The sequence below is a fragment of the Copadichromis virginalis genome, linkage group LG19 (assembly GCF_057382275.1).
Source record: "Copadichromis virginalis isolate Kocher_CV1m ecotype Utaka linkage group LG19, C_Virginalis_male_GT1.1, whole genome shotgun sequence".
In the NCBI taxonomy this organism is placed as follows: Eukaryota; Metazoa; Chordata; class Actinopteri; order Cichliformes; family Cichlidae; genus Copadichromis; species Copadichromis virginalis.
In genome coordinates, this window is record NC_140636.1 from 23864596 (window position 1) to 23889622 (window position 25027).

The 25027-nt window shown below is 39.6% G+C and overlaps 3 protein-coding genes and 1 non-coding gene across 10 annotated transcripts; 1 reads left to right on the top strand and 3 right to left on the bottom strand.

The window, feature by feature from the left end:
* Positions 1–434: 434 nt before the first annotated feature.
* On the bottom strand, positions 435–517 carry trnal-cag (transfer RNA leucine (anticodon CAG)). The gene has a single exon. It is a non-coding gene; the product is annotated as a tRNA-Leu (tRNA).
* Positions 518–580: 63 nt separating this feature from the next.
* dusp23b (dual specificity phosphatase 23b) lies at positions 581–2499 on the top strand. Of its 4 annotated transcripts, none has more exons than XM_085440823.1 (3): positions 581–695; positions 1670–1949; positions 2301–2499. In XM_085440823.1, the coding sequence occupies exons 2-3, from the start codon at positions 1680–1682 to the stop codon at positions 2484–2486; spliced, it is 456 nt and encodes a 151-aa protein (XP_085296949.1). In that variant the 5' UTR covers positions 581–695; positions 1670–1679; the 3' UTR covers positions 2487–2499. The 4 variants fall into 4 exon arrangements, with proteins under 4 accessions (XP_085296949.1, XP_085296947.1, XP_085296948.1 ...); XM_085440821.1 differs by lacking the exon at positions 581–695 and adding an exon at positions 732–1005; XM_085440822.1 differs by lacking the exon at positions 581–695 and adding an exon at positions 732–888.
* A 65-nt stretch (positions 2500–2564) lies between these two features.
* On the bottom strand, positions 2565–22916 carry afdnb (afadin, adherens junction formation factor b). 4 transcript variants are annotated; one of them, XM_085440813.1, is made up of 26 exons: positions 22854–22916; positions 21479–21623; positions 21273–21377; positions 13584–13776; positions 13249–13358; positions 13037–13161; positions 12825–12928; positions 12687–12728; positions 12383–12588; positions 12051–12196; positions 11549–11649; positions 11170–11441; positions 10820–10963; positions 8448–8646; positions 8262–8353; positions 8083–8169; positions 7919–7984; positions 7738–7811; positions 6873–6991; positions 6621–6779; positions 6394–6485; positions 6124–6267; positions 5120–6019; positions 3519–3606; positions 3338–3389; positions 2565–2839 (listed from the first exon to the last, which is right to left on the bottom strand). In XM_085440813.1, the coding sequence occupies exons 2-26, from the start codon at positions 21578–21580 to the stop codon at positions 2746–2748; spliced, it is 3816 nt and encodes a 1271-aa protein (XP_085296939.1). In that variant the 5' UTR covers positions 21581–21623; positions 22854–22916; the 3' UTR covers positions 2565–2745. The 4 variants fall into 4 exon arrangements, with proteins under 4 accessions (XP_085296939.1, XP_085296940.1, XP_085296942.1 ...); XM_085440814.1 differs by lacking the exon at positions 22854–22916 and having other exon boundaries at positions 13249–13355; positions 21479–22278; XM_085440816.1 differs by lacking the exon at positions 22854–22916 and having other exon boundaries at positions 11555–11649; positions 21479–22278.
* slc22a3 (solute carrier family 22 member 3) lies at positions 22301–23231 on the bottom strand. Its single transcript, XM_085440824.1, is given in 4 exon segments — positions 22301–22445; positions 22568–22579; positions 22881–23162; positions 23164–23231. Coding segments are annotated over 4 exon segments (507 nt in total).
* Positions 23232–25027: the final 1796 nt, after the last annotated feature.

Sequence of the window (25027 nt, forward strand, 5' to 3'; positions counted from 1 at the left end):
ACAAGTTCATTAAAATGGCTCCAGCAGTGTGTTTGGCAACTTTAAAGGACATTTACTTTTTAAAAATGGTAACAGTGTAGCTATTTTGCTGCCCTCTGCAGGTACTGAAAATGCAACTGCACGAATTACATTTAGGTTTTCCTAATTTTCATTTTAAATCATTATTATTTGCATTTAAAATGTAAAATAAAAAGTTGTAGACTAGCTAGATTTAACATAAAAAATCCATGTCTCTTAACACTACATAACAGTCATTAAGGTCACTGAATCAAAACCAGAACTTTAGCTTGTCAGTGTGGGTTGATTCTATGGGCCACAAACAAGGAGTCAGTCAGCATTAATGACTGAGAACCTTCACAGTCAGTCAGCATTAATCATAAACAAAACGGTGAAATAAAACCAGATTCTTGTATCAAAAAATGTAAAAAGATTATTGTCAGAAGTGGGATTCGAACCCACGCCTCCAGGGGAGACTGCGACCTGAACGCAGCGCCTTAGACCGCTCGGCCATCCTGACTTTCAAACAGAAGCGGCTAGACCATCTTTTAAAGTCGATCATAGCAATCTGCACACTTATAATTGTGTTATTGTATATTGTGCTACTAAAACAACAATTCATCCCACTGTGAAGGCGCTGAACTGAAATCAGAAATCCTCTCTGTCATTAGCAGGCAGCTAAATATCCATTACAACAAGTAAGATGATTTTCATTGAAGAACTTGACAGCCGCTTCCCTCACCGATTGATTGATTGCCTGGCGCGTCATACCTAGCATTGCAACAGACACAATCTAGCCTTGGTTAGATACGTGTCTTTCCAGTTTTACTCTTGTAGAATCGTAGTAGTTATCAGCGAAATTGTGAAGTAGCTGCTATTAAGTTGTCTACGGTACGTGCTAACGGCGAACGTAGTAACTAGCTTGACAGACAGGGTGAGGCGGTTTGAACAAGTCCCTAGAGTGCATTCATCAGTAAACCGTGAGTAATTCTCAGGACTTTTTGACAGGTACATTCATTGTCTATAGGGAAGCTAATTGCTATAGGGTGAATTCCTCGCCCGAGTTGTCTTTACAAATCTGCGAGGTGCTTCGTTTCATCATACCATTGCTAAAGTTTAGCTAGGGGTTACCTTTTGTCACTTGCTTTTCTAATCTCTGAAAACAAACAGGTAAAGTCTGGTAAGGCCTGAAGTGTATTTCCGTACCAGACCTGTGCCGTATAATGCTACATTTGTAACCCTATTAAACTAATCCCTCAATGAGTCACTGGACTGTCTAGCCTAGTCAATAGCATTATGCTAACGTAAAGTAGACAGCTGCACAGTGTCACTCTTGGCATCTTATTTTAGCGCTCTTTCCCGACTGTTTACTGATATATTTAAGATGTAAAAGTCGTTGTTGCTTTGTCTGTATCTATGTGAAGTTTACATGTTATCCTCAGAAAGATCAAATCAGTTTTTAGTGTCCCGATTGAGACACTTTGAGGCGGGTTGTGACACGATAAAAAAAAAAAAACATAAATAAAAACACTTTCCTGGAAGTGAGGGTTCGAATCCCACTTGTGACATCAACAGTTTCAGACTAAGATTATGGTTTTATTTTACTGTTTCGTATATTGTTAATATAGACTGAATGTTTATAAAGTAAACCTATGCTCTGCCCTCTCCTCAGTTGAATAGTTATGGCCTCCTTTGCTCCACACAACTTCTCCTGGGTGGAGCCAGGCAAACTGGCTGGACTGGCGATGCCCAGGATGCCATGTGAATACCGGTATATGGTGGACAATGGCATCAAGCACCTGGTTTGCCTCTGTGAGAGGAAACCACCCAACCATGACTCATGCCCAGAGTTACAGCTTCACCACATCAAGATAGTTGACTTTACTCCTCCTTCACCCAATCAGATTGATAGATTCCTCTCTATTGTGGAAGAGGGCAACTCCAAGGGTGAGGTAAGATCTCAGATGCTGACAGGCTGTGCATGATGGATGGTTATGCATTTAACAGTTGTATGCTACCTCAGTACTGTAACTTAAAACATTTGACATTAAATTTCATTCCTGTAAACAAACGTCTTCTTTTGCAGGTTTTCCCCTAACATAGCTAAGTGCTACACTCTGCCAAGAGCCCAAAGGGGGGGGGGGGATAATAGATTATTTTTAAAATGTATTACATAGCATTAGTAATATAATTTATCCATTCTGGGAACAGCAAGCCTAGAAGAAATACTCCATAACCCCCAAAATATTCAGGGATACTTTATAGATAACTGACTCAAATAGTGATTGTATTGTTTTCTACAGGGTGTGGCAGTTCACTGCATGCATGGTCATGGGAGAACAGGGACAATGCTGGCCTGCTACCTGGTGAAGACCCGGAAGATTTCTGGGATTGACGCGATCAACGAGATCCGTAGACTGCGGCAAGGTTCAATTGAAACTCACGAACAAGAGAAGGCAGTGGTGCAGTTTTATCAGCGCATTAAGTAACATTGATTAACTGCTTCCACTAAAAGAAGCAGCAAATAGTTACTGTTAATAAGAAAATGATGTAAGAAGTGCCTTAACTACTCCTAAATGAACATTTTATTACCTATTAAGAAAATACAAGAAGGAACAACAGTGCTGAACAATATTATGTTAAAATTACCCATTTTTTGCCCTTGGGACATTTGATTAATAGATGCTGTCATGATGCTAGGAAATAATTTTTTTTAATTTAAACATTTTTGTCTTCTGAGCTTTCTGTTTATGAACTGGACGCCAAGGAAAAAAGACGCTGGCGCTCCTTGAATGTTAGCTTCTCAGGAGCCGACGCTCTCTTCATTTTCTCCTCCTGGTTTCTGCAAATACAACCATCACATGAGAGATACCTGAATTATATCACATACGGGTGAAACAAACATCCTGTGCTGTTTTAGAATGTATTTATAAAGGGGACTTTACTTTATAGATTTATTTTACTCAGGGATATTATTCCGTTCTATTTTGCACCACTGTGTGCAGATGTATCATTAAGTCTTCTTGAGAAGAAATGTGGCATTAGTAGCTGCCTGTTAAATTAGATCAGGGATGGGGAATTCCAGGCCTCAAGGGCCAGTGTCCAGCAGGTTTTAGATATCACCTGGGTCAACACACCTGAATCAAATGATTAGTTCATTACCAGGCGTCTGGAGAACTTCATGACATGTTGAGGAGGTAATTTAGCCATTTAAATCAGCTGTGTTGGATCAAGGACATACCTTAAACCTGCAGGAAACCGGCCCTTGAGGCCTGGAGTTCCCCCACCCCGGAATTAGATTAATGTTCCGCTTTGTGTGCCAAAAAAAGTGTAAACTCACTCTTTTGATGCTGCTTGATGAACATCATGAGCTAATCCACTTAATCGCTGAGCTGTCAAAAACATGGACATTTTCCCAGTTAGAATCAAATGACATAGCTGATATGCACACATACTTTTCTGAATAAACAAAACTGACACAACAACATTCACTTTTCTTTAATGTGTGAATTAAGGATCACCTCTCTTTTCTTCATCTTCCTTTTTGGAGAGGTGAGTTCCCGTCTGCTTTTCCGTTTTGTCCTTCCCACTAGAGCTTCTTGTGTTGTTCTGAACCAGGAAATAAAAGACAATAATGCAAATTATTGGGTGTTTTTTAGTTGTATCCACAAATAAATTTGTCATTACAGAAGTATGCATGTACAGCTATGGTTAGATATGTTAGTTATGGTTAGATTCATTATGGACATGAACTTCTTGGTAATTTTGACCTTTTAATGTTTTCTTTAATAATTTCCTTTTCTTTGGAATGTTCTTTTTCCAAGGGTAGAATGATTGTACAGCAAACGTCTTTATTGACTTAAAACATCAAGAATTGGGTGCATAAGATTGAATTTGAATTGAAATTTCCAGTAGCAAGTTGCACCTTGACCATACACATTCAGTCAATACGTTTCTGGCATGAATCTGGCTGCATATCTGACCTCTCTTCTTGGCAGAATAGGTAGAGTTCATTGAAACTGGCTGGCTTCCTGGCATAAACCTGGCTTTTACGCCTAATCCACAGATTTTCAATGGGGTTGAGGTCAAGGAATGGGAAGGCCATTGCAGAAGCTTAATGTTAGCCTGAGTTATCCTTTCCAAAACCATTTTTATGTGTATATGGGATCATTGTCCTGTTGGAGCACCCAGTTTTGTTCAAACTTCAAACATCTAGCTGTTGATTTGAGGTGAAATTTACATCCATAGGGATGTAAAATTGGCTTCACTGTGGACAGTGACGCTGGTGTTCCAGCAGTTTCCAGTTCATGGCAGGGTTGAGCCTTGGTGGTTTCTTAACCAGTTTCCTTTCATCCAAATATGACAATTTGGGTCTTCTTCCAGACCAAAGTGGTGACACATCTTTCTTTTACTCATTAACATTTGTTTGAACTGATGATCTCGGTCTCTATAGTTGCTTAGAAATGGCTCCAAAAGACCTGCCAACATGTGTAAAGCTACAGTTCTCCTTAAATCTTCACTGAGTTCTTTAGACTTTCGCGTTGATCAATCCAACGAGTGCCGTCAATCAAATCCCTTTTATGCTGACAAAGAGAAAATTCTAGTTATAGTCAACCATGATGACGAATGAGAAGTTAATAGGCCTTGGAACCATCAACAAAACTTAAGAGTCTATGTATACTCGAGGCTGTATTTAAACTTCGGTATATAAACCGTGTGGTTTAGAGAAACTCAAAATAAAGTCCATCGAATTCTTGTATTTTGAATCATTCCACCCTGGAAAAAGAACCAATCAAAGAAATCATTAAAAGCCCCATTTTGCTATGATATTTAGGTACATGAAGAGTGTATATAAACAAATAATTTAAAGCTGACTTTTTTTCTTAACACTCTCTACTAAAGTCCTAGAATAAATTACCATACTAGGCTCCCTTTAATACACTTTACTTAATACCACAAAAACTTTTGGGCGTCTCTGTGTTCAGCTTTAAATTAGACGAGCTGTGTGACCTAAATAGGAATCGGAAGAGGTTCCAACAGTGTTGTGTATTAACAGTGTCTGAACAGCATACACAAAAAACAGGCTCAGAAAGTAAAGTTTTCAGTGTGTTTTCTCTTTAACCTTGGCCTGTGACATGCTGTTCTCTAGCTGCTGTATCATCACCATCATGTCCAAATCGTTATCTTCATCCTCATCATCTCCTCTCTGCTGAATTTCCTGCAGCCTCTTCTGAAACTGCCACTCCAGGTTGAGCTTTCGGAGTCGGTCGTTCTCCTCCGCCGTGCGCTTAGCTTTAGCCTGAAGCTCTTGCATCTCCTGCTGCAGGAACTCCACCGCTTCAAGCCTCTGCTGCTTCTCCAGCTTCTCCTGGGCTTCCCTCTTCCAAGGATCAGACATATCCAGAGGGTCTTTCTGTTTCATTGGACCTGTGCTCTTTTTCTGTGAACAGGGAGGTTCTTGGAAGGAAACATGCTTTGTTGGAGTGATACTCACTTGAGGTTTTGCTACTTGATCTCTGTGCGTGTTGAGTTTTTGTGATGAAAGTGAGGGCTGAAGTAGCTTCTTAGTTGGAGATACTGGACATGCAGAAGTACTACTAGCTTGGCTTTGAGGATTCTGCTTGTGTCCATTGATTTGAAGAGTTCGGCTCATCTTCACTGCCAGCGACGAAGAACTCTGCTGGAAAGTAGTGAGTGGAGGATTTGACTGGTGGCTTGCTGCTCTTGTTAGGGGGATGTCGATGCGTATCGGCTGGATTGAAGGTGTGGATGTTGAGTGTTGTGAAAAAGGGGTTCTCCAGACACCGGCACAGCTTACACGGCTGACCTGCTGCTGATTTGTGGGGGAGCTGTTATCAGAGAGGATGTCATGAGTAGAAAGACAAGAGCGGATAGGGAAAGACGTGCAGTAGTTCTCAGTTTGCTTTGCACCCTGATCCTTCTGTGTCCACTTGCTCTGACTTTTGTCCAGCAGGGGGCGTCCACTGTCTGTACACAAGTTCTCCTGAGAGAGGGCTTGGCGCTAGAGGGGGATAAATAAAGAGATTTTAATGTAATTCTTTCTAGCTGTACTATTATGACTTTGCTTATGTATTTCTTTTAATGTCTTGGTACACCAAAACTTACCATGACGTTTAGAGATCTATTGGAGCTCTGTCCAGCTAAAGGTTTCAAAGACACTTGGAAAGTTTGCTGTGGTTTGCTAGGTTCAGATACATTCCTGTCCTGGGATCTAGGGTTCGGTAGTGTCAAGTATTCCCAGTGGAATTTCTGACCACAAGAAAGGAAAAAGTGTTACGCTGAATCCTTAAATATTTAAATGTATATGGCCTGACAAGTCACTGAAAATGTGTTAAAAACATTGGTCAACAACGATAATATTAATAATAATCTCACATCAGAGCAAAGATTTTTAGTGGACACAGAAGCGGTGCTGTTTCCTGTGAAAGGGTCAACAAGTTTATCGCCATCCTCCAGGCAAAAGTCTGCTGTAATAAGAAGAAAATAAAAGTACTGCAGCTGTTATTATGACTCGCTCTCCAATGTTATGCATATTTAACAGTAAGAAATAAGTGCGGTTAGCGCTCAGCAACAAAAAGTGACAACAGGAGAAGAGCGCCCACCGGCCATGTTGGGGTTGGAGCGATAAAATTGTCTGTTCCTCTGCATTATCTGCTGTTTCTTCCTTCGATTGCCTCCATGGAGCTGCTCTGAGGGACTGTGGTCCTCTGTGCTGTACTTTATGCAGGCTTTATTGTTTGGCTTAGCGTGGTCTCTCTCCCCTTATGAGGCAAGAAAAGGTCTTTGTCAGGTAAAAGAAGGTAGAAAGTAATGGAAAAAAAGCTGAGGTTTGATTTGAGTGTACTGGTGCTTGCCTGTAGTCTTCTCTGGGGTGGATTCTCTCAGCAGGGCTTCTAGGCCGTGGTAACTCGCTGCAAATTTTGCAACCTGTAAGGTCACAATGGGGCCAGTTTGCATCATGATCGCTGCTGCCCTAAACCAGTGTAAGATTAATAAGGTTACTTTTCATTAATGTCACAGTTTAGAGATTGTTTCGGAATTACTAAATACTTAAACTTGGCTAAAACATTCTTAAATTTTGGCATTTGTAAAGTTAAAAACATGCTACTCTCAACCAGCTAACCTGTGCTGTGCGTCTAATATTTACATTGCAGTTTTTGGGGGGAAAAGAAGACATAGTTCATGGAATTCAGTATAATGTATCATATTAAAGGGAACAGAAAGAGCAACACACTTTATTATTTATGTTTTCAAGACTACGCCCTACACTGTCACAGTGACGCAATAAAAAGTTTTGGAAAATCACACACTGCATGAAGCATGAGTTTTTACAGACTGCAGAGGCCAAAGATTTCAGTCTATTCTGCTCTATTAATATGGGAAAACATGAGAAAATACACAATTTTGGAATGTAATGCTTCAAGGTCAGAAGTCAGGATCACTCAAATTGGGGAAAAAGCTTTAGTTTTCTTTATCTCGAGATTTTAAAGCAATATATTAATCACTGGAGGCCAAACCGTTATTTCAATATGACATTATATGATGGGAATATCAGTGTCTGTACAAGTTTCACTAATTGTAAAAGAGAATAAGTCAGGGTTATTCTTATTCACTTATGATCTCTCCTGCAGTTTTCAGCTTAGACTAACCACCGTCCTGCTTTCAAAAAGAAAAAATAAGAATAGCTAAACATTTCCCTGGCTGGTGTGCAGTAGCTACCTTTCTTGGCTGAGACCAACCAGGCTTTGACCATCCACACTGAGCAGCTGATCTCCAGCAGTTAACTGGCCATTCTAGACAGAGTAAAGAGACACAGTTTGATTAAGTGCGTACTTCCGCAGTTCATTGAAAATTCTGCTCCTCTTTTTCAAAGATGGACCTAAACTGTGTTTATTCTCACCATTTCAGCCGGTCCTCCCTTGACGATGGATTTAATATAGATCCCGAGGGTACACTGCCCAGCTCCCTGCAGCAAAATAAGAGGCAGGCTGTTTTTGACATCTGTAGTAGTGAATACTAAAATGCTAAAAACTAAGAAATAGTCAGGAATAAACGAACGGTCACCTTGGCAGCTACAATGCTGACCCCCATCCCACTGTTCAAAGGTTTGTTCAGTGTGATCGTCATAATCTCTGGCTGCCTATGTGCTGCCTGTCAAAGAAGAAATTATGCACCCTTAAGTCAAAGTAAAATCATATTTCAACACATCTTGGGCCATGTGTTTCTTTTTTGTTTTCGTTTACCAAATATGTACTCTCTACAGAAGGGTCAGATTCGCTGAAATAAATGGTCCAGTCCCCTTTGGAGTTTGGCTGGGGTGTTAAAGAGCAGAGACCTGTAAGAGAAGGATGTAATATGGTGAAGCAAAGATCCCATTTTAGGTTTAAGTACAGTCGCTTACCGTAATCTGAATTTTTAAAAATCCATACCTTTTTGGCACATTGGCTCCAAAAACTCTCTAAACCCCTGAGGGATTCCTCTCACAGTCTCACAGGAGTATCCTCCCTCCGGCAGCAGGAAGGGCAGGTGGAGGTCGAGGCTCTCCTGCAGCTGGATGTCCTGTCCTTCGCTCCGAATCAAGTTATCTGCTGAGGCCTCGGCAGCTGTCACTACAGCATTGATCAAATCCTGCAGTGAGGACAGGCAGCGGATCACGCAGCTGAAATATTTCAGGAAAAGGTCGATGTGCTGTATAGAGTAGATTGCTATTAGTCATTATGTGGCAAGGCTTCAGGAAACGGATATCCAATCGGCTGGGACTCAAAATCTGGAAAAGGACCCTGATCTCAGACCTCAGTTGCAAATGAGTGCTGTTACCTTCAGGCAACTATAGTAATGGAGCAGGTATTGGTGCTAGTTATAAAGAACAGCAGCAATAATATAAGTTAAAGATTTATCAGTTACAGTTAATATAGTTAAAATACTGTATATTCAGTATTGCTTAGTTAAAATTAGTTTTTGGACAGATGTAATGCTTTGTTTTATATGCACTGTAAAAAAAAAATATTTCTAATAATCTTGTAAGTCTTAGCTAAAACTATTCCTCTGTTCTGCTGCATGTCCGCCTCACGATGCTCAGTTCTTCTTCTCATGTACTGCCTACACCCAGACATTCTCAAGCCAACCAAGAGGCAAAACCTCTCTCGCACATCGCGAATCTGCTGCTCAGTCTCCTCCCAGTCAAACATGCTCAAAATACCTCACACATGAGGTGTTCAGTCTTTCCTAAGGAACCACTAACACAATCTAATATTAGATGCAGTAAATCATACCCTAGTTAACCCATGGGGCGGTTTTTAGAGTGAATGTTTTAGAGGTGTTGATATAACTGTTGGACTTTTCGATGACTTAGTTTATACAAATGGAACAACGACACCACTGTGGAAGGACAAAAAAAAAACCTGCAGTTCCTCAAATGTCCACTTGAGGCTGGCTTCCAAAAGCGAGTCCATTTTCATAGATTTCAGAAGCATTAAAAAGTTTGAATATATTCTGTTAGAAGAGTTTTCAGCTAATTCCCCAGTTTATGTTGTAAATCTTTGCCTCATTCAAAAGCACTTCTTTTTTATTTAATTGTTTTCTTTCTAATATTTACATTCCAGTTATTATTATTAACCTTTATTTAACCAGGAAAAGTCCCATTGAGATTAAAAACCTCTTTTGCAAGGGAGTCCTGGCCAAGAGGCGACAACACGTTGAAATTACAAAGTTACATACATATTATAAATAACAATTACATTTTAAAAACATTTTTCTCTGGCTCTCTCAATCTGGACTTAAAAGCATTTAATGAAATAAGATCTGCTATCTTCCAGTCTTTTTGCATCATGTTCCATGTGAAAGGGGCAGCATAAGTAAAAGCCCTCTTTCCCAGTTCAGTTCTGGCAAATGGAACATTGAGCAATAAAAGATCGCTTGAACGCAGGCTGTAAGAAACAGTACTTCTCCGTGTGAGCAGATCGCAAATGTAGGTGGGCATTTGTCCAAGCAGGGCCTTATAAATAAAGATGCACCAGTGAGCAAACCTCCTGGAGGACAACGAAGGCCATCCCACTCGAGCGTACAGATCACAACAATGGGTCAAGGCCAGTTAAGACAACTTGAGGTTCAGTACTTCCCCAAGGATAATTTAGGATGCAAACTATCAACCTTCCCATTGGCAGATGACCTTCTCTACCTCCTGAGCTACAGCCGCCACACATTTTCAACTCACAGATTTTACTAAAGCTTTAAGTTGTGGATTATTAGGGGTGTGGTGGGTGCTTCCTGAGACTGCAAGGGGTTACTTCAGCCAATTCAAGACATTAAACTGGACTTTGCTGTGTTTGCACTGTTGGTGGCTTTTGACTTTTTGATTTAGGCGTACAACAAAAGCTATAGCCCTGTCCTCTGCCTTTGTTGTATGTTACTTAGCATTAATAAGCATTAATTGGTATCTCTCTGAGCTGTTACCTGATCGAGCATGATGGGACATGATGGATAGTCGGCGTAAACATTTGTTCTCAAACTCCCGAATAAAGTAATATGACAGCTCAATTTACTATTTCTTATATATTATTCATTATCATATTATTCACCATTAATTATTCACACAGATCTATACAGCGGCACTCCTTTTCTGTGGTGAAGCTTTTAATTCAGCAAGGCACACTAACCCTACGTTTATGCCAGCGTACTGTTTTCTCTGTCACGTGAAAATGTGTTTCACATAATTTGACTAACTGATCTTTAGAGTTGGACCTTTTCTTTCAAGGATTTACAAGCATGAGTGGAAGTGGAAGAGCAGACTGAAGGTACTCACAGGGGGGATGTGTGGCTCATTGGTTGCATAGAGGTAGCCAGCCAGCAGCATGTGCAGCTGCAGTGAGTTCAGCTTGAAACAGGTTGTCTGGATGTCCTTCGCATCCTGCATTGAGTACTTGTTCATGGTCAGGAGGGTGGTTGCCTAGAAACAGCCAGGCAATGCTATTTTAACGGCTTTAACCAAATGAAACGCGCCGTAAATTAAAGCCAATAATACATCTGTCGAAAGCTCTTCGTATTAGAAAAAATAAAACCTGGTTCAGGTTTAAATCATTTTTGAGGTAGAAATTTTTAGTTTTGGTAAAAAGTGCTACTGTTTTAACAGTATTCAAACAGAGAGTTGCATACCTGGATGATGTGGCCCAGGTGGCAGTCAGCTGCCAGCTCCAGGCCCTGTCTCTCTGCCCAGGCTTCGATGGTTGTGAGCCTCTGACGGAGAGCAGCTCCCCAGTAGTGGGAGCGCAGGCCTGGAGTGCTGGCTTCAGGGCTCATGAGCTGATTGAAAAGCCAGACGCTGATGTAGTGAAAGAGCTGAGAGAAGAGCTGGATGGTTAGGGCAGGGTTGACCTGACAACGGCGCAACAGAGACATGGTGTTCATCAAAGTGTTAAGCACCATTTCTGCAACAGGAAGACAGAAAATAGACCGTTTAGTAGAGTCAAGGATCCAAAAACAGTTCACTTAGTAAAATAAGTGAATTAAATATATGCTAATTTAATAACCAAACCTGCACCTATACCAGCTGGCAGGGAACCATATTGCTCAGGATCAATCAGAAAGGTTGGCAAATGTTTCCTCAGCTCATTCTGCAGACACTGTAGCAGACAACTGGAGTAAAAAGTATAACAATTAGACTTTGGGTGACACTATGCATAAGATTAGATCAAATCAGAGTAACATACATAAGATACAAAAATATAATGTAGTTGCGCATAAACATGCAAACAAGATTTTAAAGTTTTAAACAGCAGGTGGGCAGGGGCTATATTCCCTCTCACTGACATCATACAGAGCCAGGAGAAGAAAAAACTTTCAGAAACGTGTCCTTATACTTGTGTAACAGCAGATATAATGAAAAACACAGTAAGTCCTCTCTAAAGTTCTTGTTTTTACTTGTTTCACCACATATAAAAACACATCTTTAGATCATATTAAACAAAGTGAAAAAATTAAGAAAATGACATGTTCAAGTCAAACAGAAGGCTATGGCCTGATTGTGTCGTGTCTACCTGTAGGCTTTGTGCACCAGGTGGGACAGGTCCAGCTGGCTCTGCTGTGTCAGTGGGCTGAGGTCTTGGTCATGCTTGAGGAAGTTTAGCAGCTCAGAGGAGTTGGCCATCCAGAAGGCGAGAGCCCCTCCAATGGTCTGCTGCCTCTGGAAAGGTAAATGTAGCCCACATATGAGCATCGTGCAAACTTAAAGAACACCTGCAAACATAATTCTGAAGTGTCAGCGTCTGAAAGTCCACCTTGACTGCAGACATAATTTAAATTAAACAATAAAGTGACATTTCCTTGAAGTTAATATTTGCAAATGTCACAGAATCTGTCATACACTTGCCTGGATGACCTTCCCTGTCATCGACACCATTTTGTTACTGATCGAGGTTACACTGTCTGCGTGCTCTGAGGTTCGAGAGTCTTGACCGTACCGGCGTTGTAGAGCAAACCGGCACGCGGCGTAGAGGACGTATGCAGGCGAGAGCTTGAAGTGAACGGTGGAGCTGTTGGTGTAATTTATAACTGCACACAGGAAGGGCTCTGCAACTAAATGTGTAAAAGACACCAGCAGGGGGCAGGAGGACATTATGAGAGAGTCTGCAAATGCCTTGTATCAAACTATAAAATGCTTATTTCATACTCACAGTTATCAGAGAACTGAACGCCAATCGGTAATCCAGCTTGATCTGAAAGTTCACAATTAGATTTGGATTTAGAATTTAAATATGCCAGACAGTGTCCAAGACATTTATGATCCACTCTGTAGTGTTAAGGTTACTCACCTGCAGCAGCCTGCCTCTGTGGTCTTTTCTTTTCTGTGCAAAATTTCTGTGCATCAATGTTAGACAAGCAAATGCTGTCATTGTTGAGTGAACTTTCAGCTGGCCTGGATAATAATTTAAAAGGAGAGGATGTTATTCTGATGGTTCGGTAGGTGTGACACTGGTAGTCTGGCAAATAAGAAGTAAAAACTGCGAACAATGAAACGTTTTACCCATTCTCATCCTCTGAAGCTTTGTCATCTGTGTTGCTGTTCCTCTCTTTCTTCTTTCCTTTTCTTGACAGCGTCCTCTTAAAGTTTTGTATGAAGCCTCCTTTCTCTTTCTCCTCGAACTTTTCCTTTATTGTTAAACACATAAAACGATGGCGCGGGTGTCAGACAGTACGTTACAGTTATAATTCAGGTTCGATGGGTGTTAGAGTTACCTCCACACTGTCCTTGTCTTTCTTGAGCACAAAGCGTCCTTCTCTGTTGGCTGAGTTCCAGTTTAATTGCACAACTAAAGGTCTCTCATTCAGATCCAGCTTGCGTTCTTCTTCCATACAAAACATAGAAAGCAGGAAGAGCTTAGTTACTGAATCATATAAGCGACTAGAGCACGTGGCTGTGCTTGATTACTCCTTTATATCTTGTTTTAAAAATATTAACATAATGATAAAACTGACATTTCAGTATTACCCACACATGCCACTATAAAAGCAAATAAGCAGCCAGAAACATGCAGTGTCGTCACCTGTTTTCTCTTGAGTTAATTGCTTACCCCTGTTGTTGTGGATTTCATACAGGGCATAACTAGTAGTCAGCATTTTCATGTCGGGCCTGAATTTCTCTGACAGCATGTCAATGATCTCACGAGTCACTGAGTTGCTGCAGACGCGCAGACACTTCGTGGCCACGTTGCCTTCAGCAGGGTCCTCGAAGTAGAAGCGCATCACGCCATGAAATTCCAGATTCTGCCAAGAAACGTGACGTTTTTAGAGTGTTTTGCGTGTTTGCCTTTCATATTACTGCAGTCGTGAAAGAACTAAGACGAAGTTTGAACCAGCAGCTTGAGTATATGCAGGGTAACCAGTCATACATGACAGCTTTGAACTGTGTCCTGTGTTTTCTGTTCATTAAATTTACCTTTTTTATTGCATTAAAAAAAAACACGCTTTTCTATCCTTCTGTGTCCTTCCTTAACTGTGAAGGTGAATAGACTTTGAAAAGGAATGGACCAATTTAGTCTTTATAAAGAGCTGTTTTCTATTTAGGAATTTAAAAAGCTTTCAGAATGTCCCTGAGAACCGTTCCTGCTGCTCCTCATGTCTAAAACAAAACAAACGACCCCTTAAATCTGAAGCTAAAAACAGGATTCCAACTGAGAAAAAGTCTGTTTTCTAAGACTTGGAGCTTGGAGTTAAGAGAACATTTGAATTGTGATCAGCTGGTTATAGCCCCGCAGAGAGAAACAGGCAGTACAGCTTACGCTAAATGTAAGTTAAATGAGCAGAGCAAGATTTACAGTTTCTGCTGTCCTCTATACAGTTGTGCTCTGAAGTTTATGTACAATTAGTTTTATGGTAATTTTAGGCTTTTAATGATTTTACTGAGCTGTTGTTTTTTCAGGGCGGAATAATTATACAGTATACATCTTTAATGACCTTAAAAAACAAGAATTGGGTGCAAAGTTTTGATTTATTTTGGATTTTCTTTATACACTCACAAAAAATATTTTAATAAGTGATGCTGGAGTTTCCACAATGTCTTTTAAGTTGGCAAGGCCAAGGCCTGTTAACTTCTCATTAGTAATCATGATCAAGTACGACTGGTAGTTTTTCTTCGAAAAGCATTTGTTTGACAGCACTCAGTGGATTGACCAATACTCAGAACGATGGAAAAGTAGATATACACACCCTGTGAAGGTCTGTTAGAGCCTTTTTTAAAACAACTGCAGATTCCAAGATCATCATTTCAAGCAATTGTGTATATAAATACATGTTGTTAAGATGGAAGAAGACCCACGTATCCTGTGACTCCAGCCAACTGTAATTTCCATCACCAGTTAAACTTAATCAGATAAAAATAGACATTATAATTTCCCTAAGTGGTGTCTTCTGTTGTTTTCTAACCTCATAACAAACAAATATGTGACATTTATTTGGGGGGAAAAGAAAATTATCATTTTACTGAAATTATGAAATTACTGTTACTAACAGCCTGAGGCCTTTCTTTGTGGAGTTTGCATGTTATTTTTGTGCCTGTGTAGGCTGGATACTCCAGTTTCCCTGCACCTGCCCAGTGACAGCTGGGATATGCTCCAGCCATGCCCCTCTGTGACCTCGAACTAAGTGATAATGAAAGTGAATAGAGGCTTCTATATTTTTATATACTTTTGGGGTTTAGCCTTTAATTGATAGGACAGTGGAGAGAAGACAGGAAATTTGGGAGCAAGAGCAAGGAGAAGACACGCAATAAATGGCCCCAGGGCAGAGTCAGACCCAGGCTTCTACAGTAACTTTATGCAATATGATTAAAAGCAGAGACTCAACCCAGTGAGCTAAACAGGCCCTCGGAAGCTTCTGTATTTAAATGTTGGGGCTATTTTCAAACACAGACTTTCTGTGTGTTCTGCAATTTTGGCTACAGTAGCTCTTTTGCAGGATTAAACAACATCAGCCTACTTTTGCAGAGCTTTGGATCTGTTCACCCATCTCTTATTCCTTTACCCAGTTGGTAGGCACTAAGCATTGCATCACAAGACCCGTTGTTTTGGAGATGCAATTCTCTTGCCTTCACAGATTGTCTTATCAAAGTCCATCCTCACAGAGCCACTGGCTGCTAAAGTCTGGTCACCGCTCAGACATAGTGAAGCTCAGTGGGATGTTGCACACAAGTTCACTGGCTCAACCAGTAATTTATCAGTGAGAACCTTTTTTTGCAGAACCTCTACTATTCATTACATTTGTATTTATCTTCAGAGCTTCAACAGATAAAACTAAAAAATCAGTTAAGAGCACTTCCAATTAAAATTTCTGTAACCCTCCAGTGCAAGGAAAAGTCTCAGCCTGGCCACCTCAGTAAAAAGAATAACTACATACTAACTAAATAACTTCATATTTCAGTGGTTTGAAAACTGTGGCTGGTGGGTGAATATAATATAGCACACATATAAATAAACATTTTCCCTATTAACCACGAATATTTCAGTTATTTTACAACAGATAATTTTCCTGTTTTGGAACATAAAAAGTGAAACAGCAACAAGAATGTGCTAGTGGCAAAACATCTGATCAGACCAGAAATGTAAAGGCCAAAAGTACGCAGCTGATTCTTCTGTAATAATAACCAGTAAATCCAGAAATTTAAGAAGCTTTAAATTTAAGAGTAAATGCCAGAATTTGATATAAATAAATTTGAAAAACTGAATATCTAAATACTTTCTATTGATCGGCTAACTGAATTGTTCATTAGTCATTTTTAAATGAGCTTTTAAAGTAACATGTCTGTGTCTTATAATATCAAATAGCACCAATAATTAAAAGTAGAAAAACATTTTTATCTTTGAAACTACATCTAAAACGGTGGCACTGACAGAAAATACAGAAACCTTCACAAACACAGATATTTTGTGTTCCTCACCTCGTCGGGTTGGCTGATTTCAAACAAGTCCAGTCTGTTATTGTTCCACTGTCTGATGACTTTCCCTAACTTATCTTGTTCGTCCTCTTCGGGCATTTTTAACAACCAACCTCAAAGTTGTTTTCTAAATAACAGCAAAGCTCCTTCCTACAAAAACAGGCTGTTTCAGTAGGACTGCAGCTCTCATCGAATCTATTCCCCACTTACATTGTTCTCTGCAGTGAATTCTTAAACATAGTTGCCTACTTAATACTCGCATACTCATCCCCTCTTCAAGCCCCCTCACCGCTCTGCCCTCATTTAACAGGTCAGTGGATCTTTGTTATGTGAGAGACACAGTTTCCTAATCACACATTTGATACAAGAAAATAATTCCCACGTTTATCGGGCAGCACAGATTTAATCTATCATCTTCTCTTTTCATTATTTTCACCACTTTCAAACATAATTGTCTTTAAAGATTGTGTTTTGCTGAGAAAACATTTTTTCTCAGTCACCTCTTTTTTTTCTTTTTTTCTTTTTTCACAGCATTGTTTATGCTTGAGGGAATCCCATTTCTCACGCATGCCATTGATTTTCAGCACAATTTATAGTTACATGTCTTCCCATGTATGTGGGGCAGCTTTTGTTGGCTGCTCCAAAGCTTTCTGGGTAAACCTTCGGTGGAACAAAAGGCGTAACAAAACCATCCTCAATTATACATACAGTATTGATTTTTCTTTTTTTAAATGAACAATCAAGCGTATTGTTGTCTGGATGATGGAATGTGCAGATTTCTCAGAGAAGCAGAAAAACAAAAAACTACATTAAAGTTTCTTCCATTATTGTCTGTTTGATGAACACATCGAAGCTCCAGCCCAGGAGAATAACTATCTATATATATATATATATATATATATATATATATATATATATTAGGGGTGCAACGATATTCGTATCGATATTGAACCGTTCGATACAGTGCTTTCGGTTCGGTACGCATATGTATCGAACAATACAACATTTGTAATTTATTTTATCAACTTTCCTTCTGACGATGCTGTCTGTGTTGAGCGCTCAGTGAATCTGCGTTCGACTACTCCGCCTAGGCTGCACTGTGGAGCGCAGATCCACTGAGCGCTCAACACAGACAGCATAGTCAGAAGGAAGAGCGCAGGGCAAGCTAGCAAGACAGAAGTTAAGCTCTCCTTGCAACATGGACCTCCCCCACTCTCATTCAGATCTGGCGTTTGGAATTATTTTGGTTTTCATGTGACGTATGACCCTGAAGGTAAGCGAGTCATGGACTAAAGTAAAACAGTATGTTGGATGTGCCATGCAATGCTCAATTACATGGGTGGGAACTAGTGTGTTAGCGCAGTTAGCTCGTTAACGTGTTGGCCGTCTAGCCCCATGCACGGGGCGATCGGCGGTAGCTCGTTAACGGAGATTTGCCGTGTTGTGGCGTTAAGGTCATTTCAACGAGATTAACCTGAAAGCACTAGTGGGAACACAACGAATATGACTGCACATTTACGCCGACATCATCCTAGTGCAAAGACAAAAACAACAAGCATGCTACTAACTTTAGCCGAGTCATTTAGACAGCTGTTAGCACATGATTCTCCTTATGCTGCTGAGAATATAGCCCAGAAGAAGCGGATAGTATAGCTTTTATTTTGGAAAGAGACATTTCTCTGTAATAAACTCTCTTTTCCAAAGATGAGTGATTCCTCAATCAGATACAGGGCTCACAATATCGCTAGCCCGACGTCCTGGGGCTAGCAATTTTTTTCAGACGGGCTACCAAAATCTATCTCTTCCCTGCCCGTCGGGCTATTGTAGGAAGGAAAAATATATGTCAATGCTTTTGCATTCTTTCAGAAATGTAGCTGGGTAATTATGTCATTGGCATCGGTGAGCCACTGTCAATATGTGACATATTGAAATCGCGTTTGAATTTGCGCTTGTTTTTTTGCTTTCACTTTATAATCGTGCAACTGTGTATAGAGAGCGACAGCACTGATCTGTGAGTGATGATAATTTGTGCACCAATTCCTCTGACATCGTCTTATTAATCGTTAGCTTACTATACAAACATGACAAGTGAAATCTCCGCAGCAAGCTTAAACATGTGAGAGGTTGATCACGCAGAGAATCGCTGAGCTTATGTGAGTCGGTGTGTAAAAGCAGCAGGATATATATTTTAGTTCTGCTGAGCCAAATAAGAGAGGTCAGGGTGAAGAAGTGACAGCCAAAGAAAAGCTTACCACAAAACGGAGAAGTTATGACAAATGAGACTATAAGGCAAAAAGAAAGTGCAGCTTTATGGTTTCATGGACAAAATAATTTCTGTGGCTGCAATATGACGAGCTAAATAACCAGGGCTGCACATAAGTGGTCCGCAGGTGCGCATTAGCTGTCAAAATAAAAAACGCGCACAAGGGTTAGGGTTAAATTTAAAAACTGTACTTTTGAGTTAAAATATATATTTATAATTTTAATAAATGACAAATTAAAAAGGCATGAACATTTTTTTTGTATCGAAAAAACATCGAACCGTGACACCAAAGTATCGAACCGAACCGAACCGTGAATTTTGTGTATCGTTGCACCCCTAATATATATATATATATATATATATATATATATATATATATATATTTATTTCATTTAAAAGCTTAGTTTATACAGTGTTTTATATATAAGGTTATATAAACATATAATGGTGTAATGGTGTGGAGAATGTTTTCTTGGCACACTTTGGTACCAACTGACCACGTTTAAATGCCATAGCCTTGGTATTGTTGCTGAACATGTCGATCCCTATATTACTACATTATACCAATCTTCTGATGACTAATTTGAACAGGATAACACTATCTCACAAAGCTCAATGCAGCTATATGTAGCTCTAATGACCAATCACATTGGAACAGGGTTACAGACGGGTAAACAGTGCATGTGAAAGTAACAAAAGAAAGCTATTGCATCTGCATTTCAGAACCAGGTTCACTGAGTTGTGGTAGTGGGATGGATGTATAGATAAACCAATATAGAGCTGAATTGATGAAAGAGGTGTTTATTAAACACAATCAATAAAAGGAACAAAAATGATAGTACAACATAAGGGTCTTGTAGGGGCCAAAGTGTTTTATAAATGGCTACATGCTGGCAAAATTGCGTATTTGGTGTTTGGGTCTGTAACTCAAATACCTGAGGGTTTTTTTTTTTAGTTTTAACACCCCTTTTATCTCAAGGAGACATAAAGGTGCTGATCCCTTATTCATTTGACTGTCAATAACACCTTGTGTGTTTCATCACTTCACAGTGTCTATATTTCTAGTTAACACTTCATATGAATGTAACACAAGTCTGCACAACCACGGCAGTTTTAAATAACTTTTCACTGGCTGTGAAGCTACTGTTCAGTGTATTGTAAACACAGGACATCTGCAGAAAAAAATCCACTAATGTTTTTCTCTGTGAAGCGTCAGACTTTCATCAAGCTGTTTCCCTCTGCATATTTCGATTTCTCTTTCTTCCTGTCAGAAAGCGCACACAAACAAAAATGAAGGACTTCGAACATGAATCTCTCTGCGGCAAATGCCTAATTGGAAAACTGGGCTTTTTAAGCACACTCTTGTCTCTTAGACATCAAACACTGATTTTCTTTCTGCTGTCTTCCTCCCTCCTCCAGTGTTTTTTTCAGCACATTTCTATTTCATGTTTTGAAATTTATTTTTCATTATCCTGAAACATTTCTGCAAATCAATTCTATGATCTCTGGCAGGGCAACTATAGACATCTCCTGTACACTGTACCACATCAACATCACACCTGAAACAAAGATAACATATGTAATATGCTAAATACTGTAAATTTTACTATATACAAAATAGTCGCAGGTAGATCAAAAACTTTAAATTAACTGTAAAGAACCAGAGGCAGCTCCAGCCACATACTGGCCAGTCTGTATAGCAGGAATGGGGCTACAATGGCTCCAGTGCCACTAGCTGATGAACACACTGACACACCCAGATTTCTGTGAGAAATTAAAACTGACAACAGGAAGTTAGAGCCACATTGGTCTGAAAAGTGAAGCCAATATAGAAGTGTTTTAAACCTGCTCTTTTTGTAATGGGCACCAGAGGGCGATATCGGTGGTTGAAAGGACTGGTAGACTTTTGCCTACAGAGATTTCACACATGATGCAAGTGCACATTGCTTTTGAGATGTCTCCAATAATGTGAATGTGATACAACCACTGGTTGGCGAGTGGTTCCTAGCAGTTGTTCACTGGGTGAAATCAGTTCAGCTCTAAAAGCTCCTATACTCCTATACTCTTTGTCTGTAAACTGTTAGCCGATAAACGTCTAGCTGCACAGTCAGATCCATCCTTCACTTGTCACCTTCAATTTCAAAACCAAAATGGCCATGGTGAAAGTGAGTATCTGAGGGAGCATCAAACCCTTGTTGACCAGCAGATAAAATATGAGCCCAATGGGAAGCTCCACCACAGCACAGAAAAAAATCCAAGAAGACATTGTTACGTGCTTGTAAACCTGGATCAAAGAATTATAGTATGGTACCATTGTGATGTATAAAAACATAAAATCCTTAATTGTAGTTTCAGACTGATTTACCAAGTATACATTAAAATTAGAGTGTTTTTTCTTATATTTGGTGTCCTGAACAAGTCCATAATTGACATAATTGGGTGTACTTCCTTCTTTTACTCCTAATGAATGATCTAAAAACATTTTAATAGACTGTTAAAATATTCCATTTGTAAATTGCATCTCCTATGTTAATAAGATTATACAGTTGTTCAAAAATGTTGTCATACCTCTGGTAGATCATGTGGTAAACATTTCCCATTGCATTTAGCATTGTTTGCAGCAACTTTCATGGCCTCCGTAGTTCTTTGTTGTGAAAACAACCAGTGTGGATCCTTTTAACAAACATAACACAACTTACTATTGGACTCAGCGTGAATATGAAGTGAAGATTAAGCATTGAATGTGTCACATTGAAGGAAAATTATATTCATACCAATGGTTTGAGATAAACAGGATGCAAAGAAGACTCATGGCCAGCTGCAGAGTCTTCCAGGAGGACAGGAAGTAAGCCAGACCAGCCAGGCAGGATAACCATGCCAATAGAGTAGGAAGTTCAAATCACCATGGCCACAAATTTCCTGTTGTTGGACCCAAAGAACTCAATCACTACGTAAAGAAAATAACATGTTTTAGCAGAACATTGAAAGCGGATCAGTCTAACACAACAAAGGAGACAATATGTGACAAAATATGCTAAATTAATCATCAAAGGGTAGATTTGATCTTTCGCAGCCAACAACCTAGTGTAAAAGATGGATAGATAGCTGCTAAGTCTAAGAATAGGGCTCCTTAAACCTCCATTCTATCTAGTGGCCAACAGGGGGTTCTCTAGTTAAAAAATAAAAGTATAAAAATGTAAAAGAAATCATTGTGTAGTTTTCACTTGATTTGATATGTCACTATTCATTTTGATTATGAGATTATAGTTGGAATCGCTAGTTTTAAGCCCTACTTAGTACAAAATCATGATCATTTTATAAATTATTTTCCAATTTAAAGTAAATCAGATGACAATCCAAGGAAAGATTTAGGCATTGCTACCCTGTAAGTTGCTACTTTATATCCTCAGTGATTTGATATCTTGTTTTAAAAGAGTGATGAAATGACTAAAATGCTAAACGAGCAATCAAAAAGGTCCATAAATCAGTCGGTGACGTCATCTAGGGTCAATGAGTTAGAGGGGTATGCCTAAATTGATTTGTTGGTGAAAAGAAAAAAATGTGTTGTCATTGGTGCACCTATTGTCATAGGTTTATTATAACCTGACAGCTGGGTAACCTGTCACAAAAGTTCCAATGAAAAATCCACATGCCAGGGAAACTTGATTCATGTCGGCGAGCCAGGATCTAAAAACTAGGTGGGAAGGAATTCCAAGAAACACAAAGATTAACACTGTTTTCCTTTGTGATTTCATGACTATAACAGTAAAATAAACCTAGTAAAAACCAAAGAACACAAACGAATGTGTGTGATGAGAATAGCAAGGGGGGCAATATTTGAAAGTTTAGATCCAGGAAAAGACTTCTTTTCACAACTGAAAATGGATTTCTTTAAAACTCTCATGGTAACATGGCTCACTTGTTTTATTTTTAGCTGCAGGACAGATTAGGTCATGTTCCAGAGTTACACAACATCACATGAATATTACATGTGATGCAATGAGTTTCTTCTCAAGTAGTCAAAACATGAATCAGTCTAATGCAAACGCAACCCATGAGCTCAATTACAACAGCTGTAAAATCAATTTAAAGATATATGGCATCATACTATAACATCATTGGAGAAATAGGAAAAAAATGACCATTTACCTTTAAAACAATAGTAGTGCGGTTAACACCCATCTGCTTTCGCACGCTACCGTCTGGGTTGCATTAGCAATCCGCTGCCAGTCAAGTTCATCATATTTCTTTTGGCTTTCGCTCCAGTCCACTGCAAATCTCTCACAACGGCTGAAAGATCCAGACTGTTCTGAGTGGGGAATGGTCACGTCCCGCACCTTGACATCACTCCATCCACATTCCTCCCAGAGGCCCTCAGATCCATGACTCCAGCACCAGTGATCCAGAGTGTGGCCTAAGAAAACAACTCCAACAAGTACAAAAGCGAAAACTATCAAGTGTGGCAATCTTCCTCTGGAATGGCCCAAAGTCTCATATCTGCATGATGAGTTTGTCCACGTTTGCCATCTCTGGTGATTAAGGACTGTCTTAAAATGATGGGTCTCTTAAGCAGTTCTAGTCTGAAGATGTCTAAGAAGAGTCTTGATCAAAGGCCTGCTTTTTTTTATAACTCTTGAGTTTACTGCTCATCATTTCAAGGGTTTTTGCGCAGGCTTATGTCATTAAACATGCAGTATTATGAAGCTTGATCCTGTGATTTATGTCTGCAGAGGTGCATTTTCTGCCTTCAGCCTTCATCTTGATTTTTATCGTTAAGATATATTTTTGAACTGCTCTTCTTCTGCTATTGCAAATTTGGCGAGAATTTTTCTTGCATCATTTTCTAATCATTGATTGAAACTCAGATATGAGAAGTAGCAGTTTTAACATCAGATTTTAAAGTTGAAAACAGTTATTGTTTCTGCAAAATGTATGCTTTTTAAGGTAAAATGCCATGTTTAAATGGACTTCATTTATACACCAGGTTTTATCACTTATCAAAGGACAAAAGAGGCTTCAGACCTTAGAATAGAGGCTGTGCTGCATCACCTAATTTTCGCAATGCTGTGTAAGCAATTGCAAACTGTGGAAACCCAACCATAAGTTGTAGTTTGTTATTATTACCTGATGTTGGACTTCAACCACTCAGCAGTTTGCACTTTTTGTTTCATGTGACAATGCATTACATGCAGTCAGTGGGTGACAGATGTGCACTTTGGACATGTTTAGGATGCATACTCTTACTGTGGAGCTGTAATTTAAAAGGGCTGTGTGTCGTTAAACACTTAGATGCCTTGACATATGTGCAAGTTACCCGTAGTGTTAATGCAATCCAAGAGTTCCAAGTGGAAAACTGGGACAGTGCAGTGATATTGTGTCTGTCATACGTTTTCATATTTAATCCATCCATCCATCCATTCGCTTCCGTTTATCCTTTTTCAGGGTCGCGGGGGGCGCTGGAGCCTATCCCAGCTGTCATAGGGCGAGAGGCGGGGTACACCCTGGACAGGTCGCCAGTCTGTCGCAGGGCTAACACATAGGGACAGACAACCATTCACACTCACATTCACACCTAGTGACAATTTGGATTATCCAATTAACCTATCCCCACAAGCTGCATGTCTTTGGACGGTGGGAGGAAGCCGGAGTACCCGGAGGGAACCCACGCAAACATTTAATGTACTTCCTATTTCATCATCTTATCTTTAAACTTTTAATCTGAATCTGGTCTCTTTGGCTGGTTTGCTGCTTGTGCCTCCATTACGTTTTGTAATTGATTGTGAATTCTGCTCTCTACCAGAAGGTCCTGAATGTCCAGTCATCAGTTTATACACTGAAGTTCAAGCTCACTTGATTCACTTAATACAGCAGGATATCTGAATGGCTAAAAAATACCAAAACTAAAATAAAGGCTTGGAGTGACCTTATCAAAATCCAAACTTAAATCTGATTAAGATGCTGTGGCATAACCTCAAAGAGGCCGTACATGCTTGAAAATCCTACAATGTGGCTGAATTAAAACAATTCTTCAAAGAGCAGCAGCCAAGATTCCTCCACAGCGATGTGAGAGACTCATTGCCAGTTCTTGCTAACGCTTGATTGCTGCCAAGGGTGGCACAATCAGTTATTAGGTTTAAGGGCAATTACTTTTTCACATGTAGATTTGGATAACTTTTTTCCCTTAATAAATAAAATAATTTTATTTGGGGTTATCTTTGGGTTATCTTTGTCCAGTACTGACATTTTTTTCATGATCTGAAAGATATACATATGACAAATAAGGAAAAAATGAAGAAATCTAAAAGGTGGAAAATACTTTTTCA

Coding starts and splice junctions, on each gene's coding strand:
- dusp23b (XM_085440823.1), top strand. CDS start 1,680: ATGGCCTCCTTTGCTCCACACAACTTCTCCTGGGTGGAGCCAGGCAAA. Junction 1,950..2,300: donor AGGGCAACTCCAAGGGTGAG/GTAAGATCTCAG, acceptor TGTTTTCTACAG/GGTGTGGCAGTTCACTGCAT.
- afdnb (XM_085440813.1), bottom strand. CDS start 21,580: ATGGTTATCCTGCCTGGCTGGTCTGGCTTACTTCCTGTCCTCCTGGAA. Junction 12,929..13,036: donor GCTTCAGAGGATGAGAATGG/GTAAAACGTTTC, acceptor ATTATTATCCAG/GCCAGCTGAAAGTTCACTCA. Junction 6,020..6,123: donor ATAGATCTCTAAACGTCATG/GTAAGTTTTGGT, acceptor ATCCCCCTCTAG/CGCCAAGCCCTCTCTCAGGA.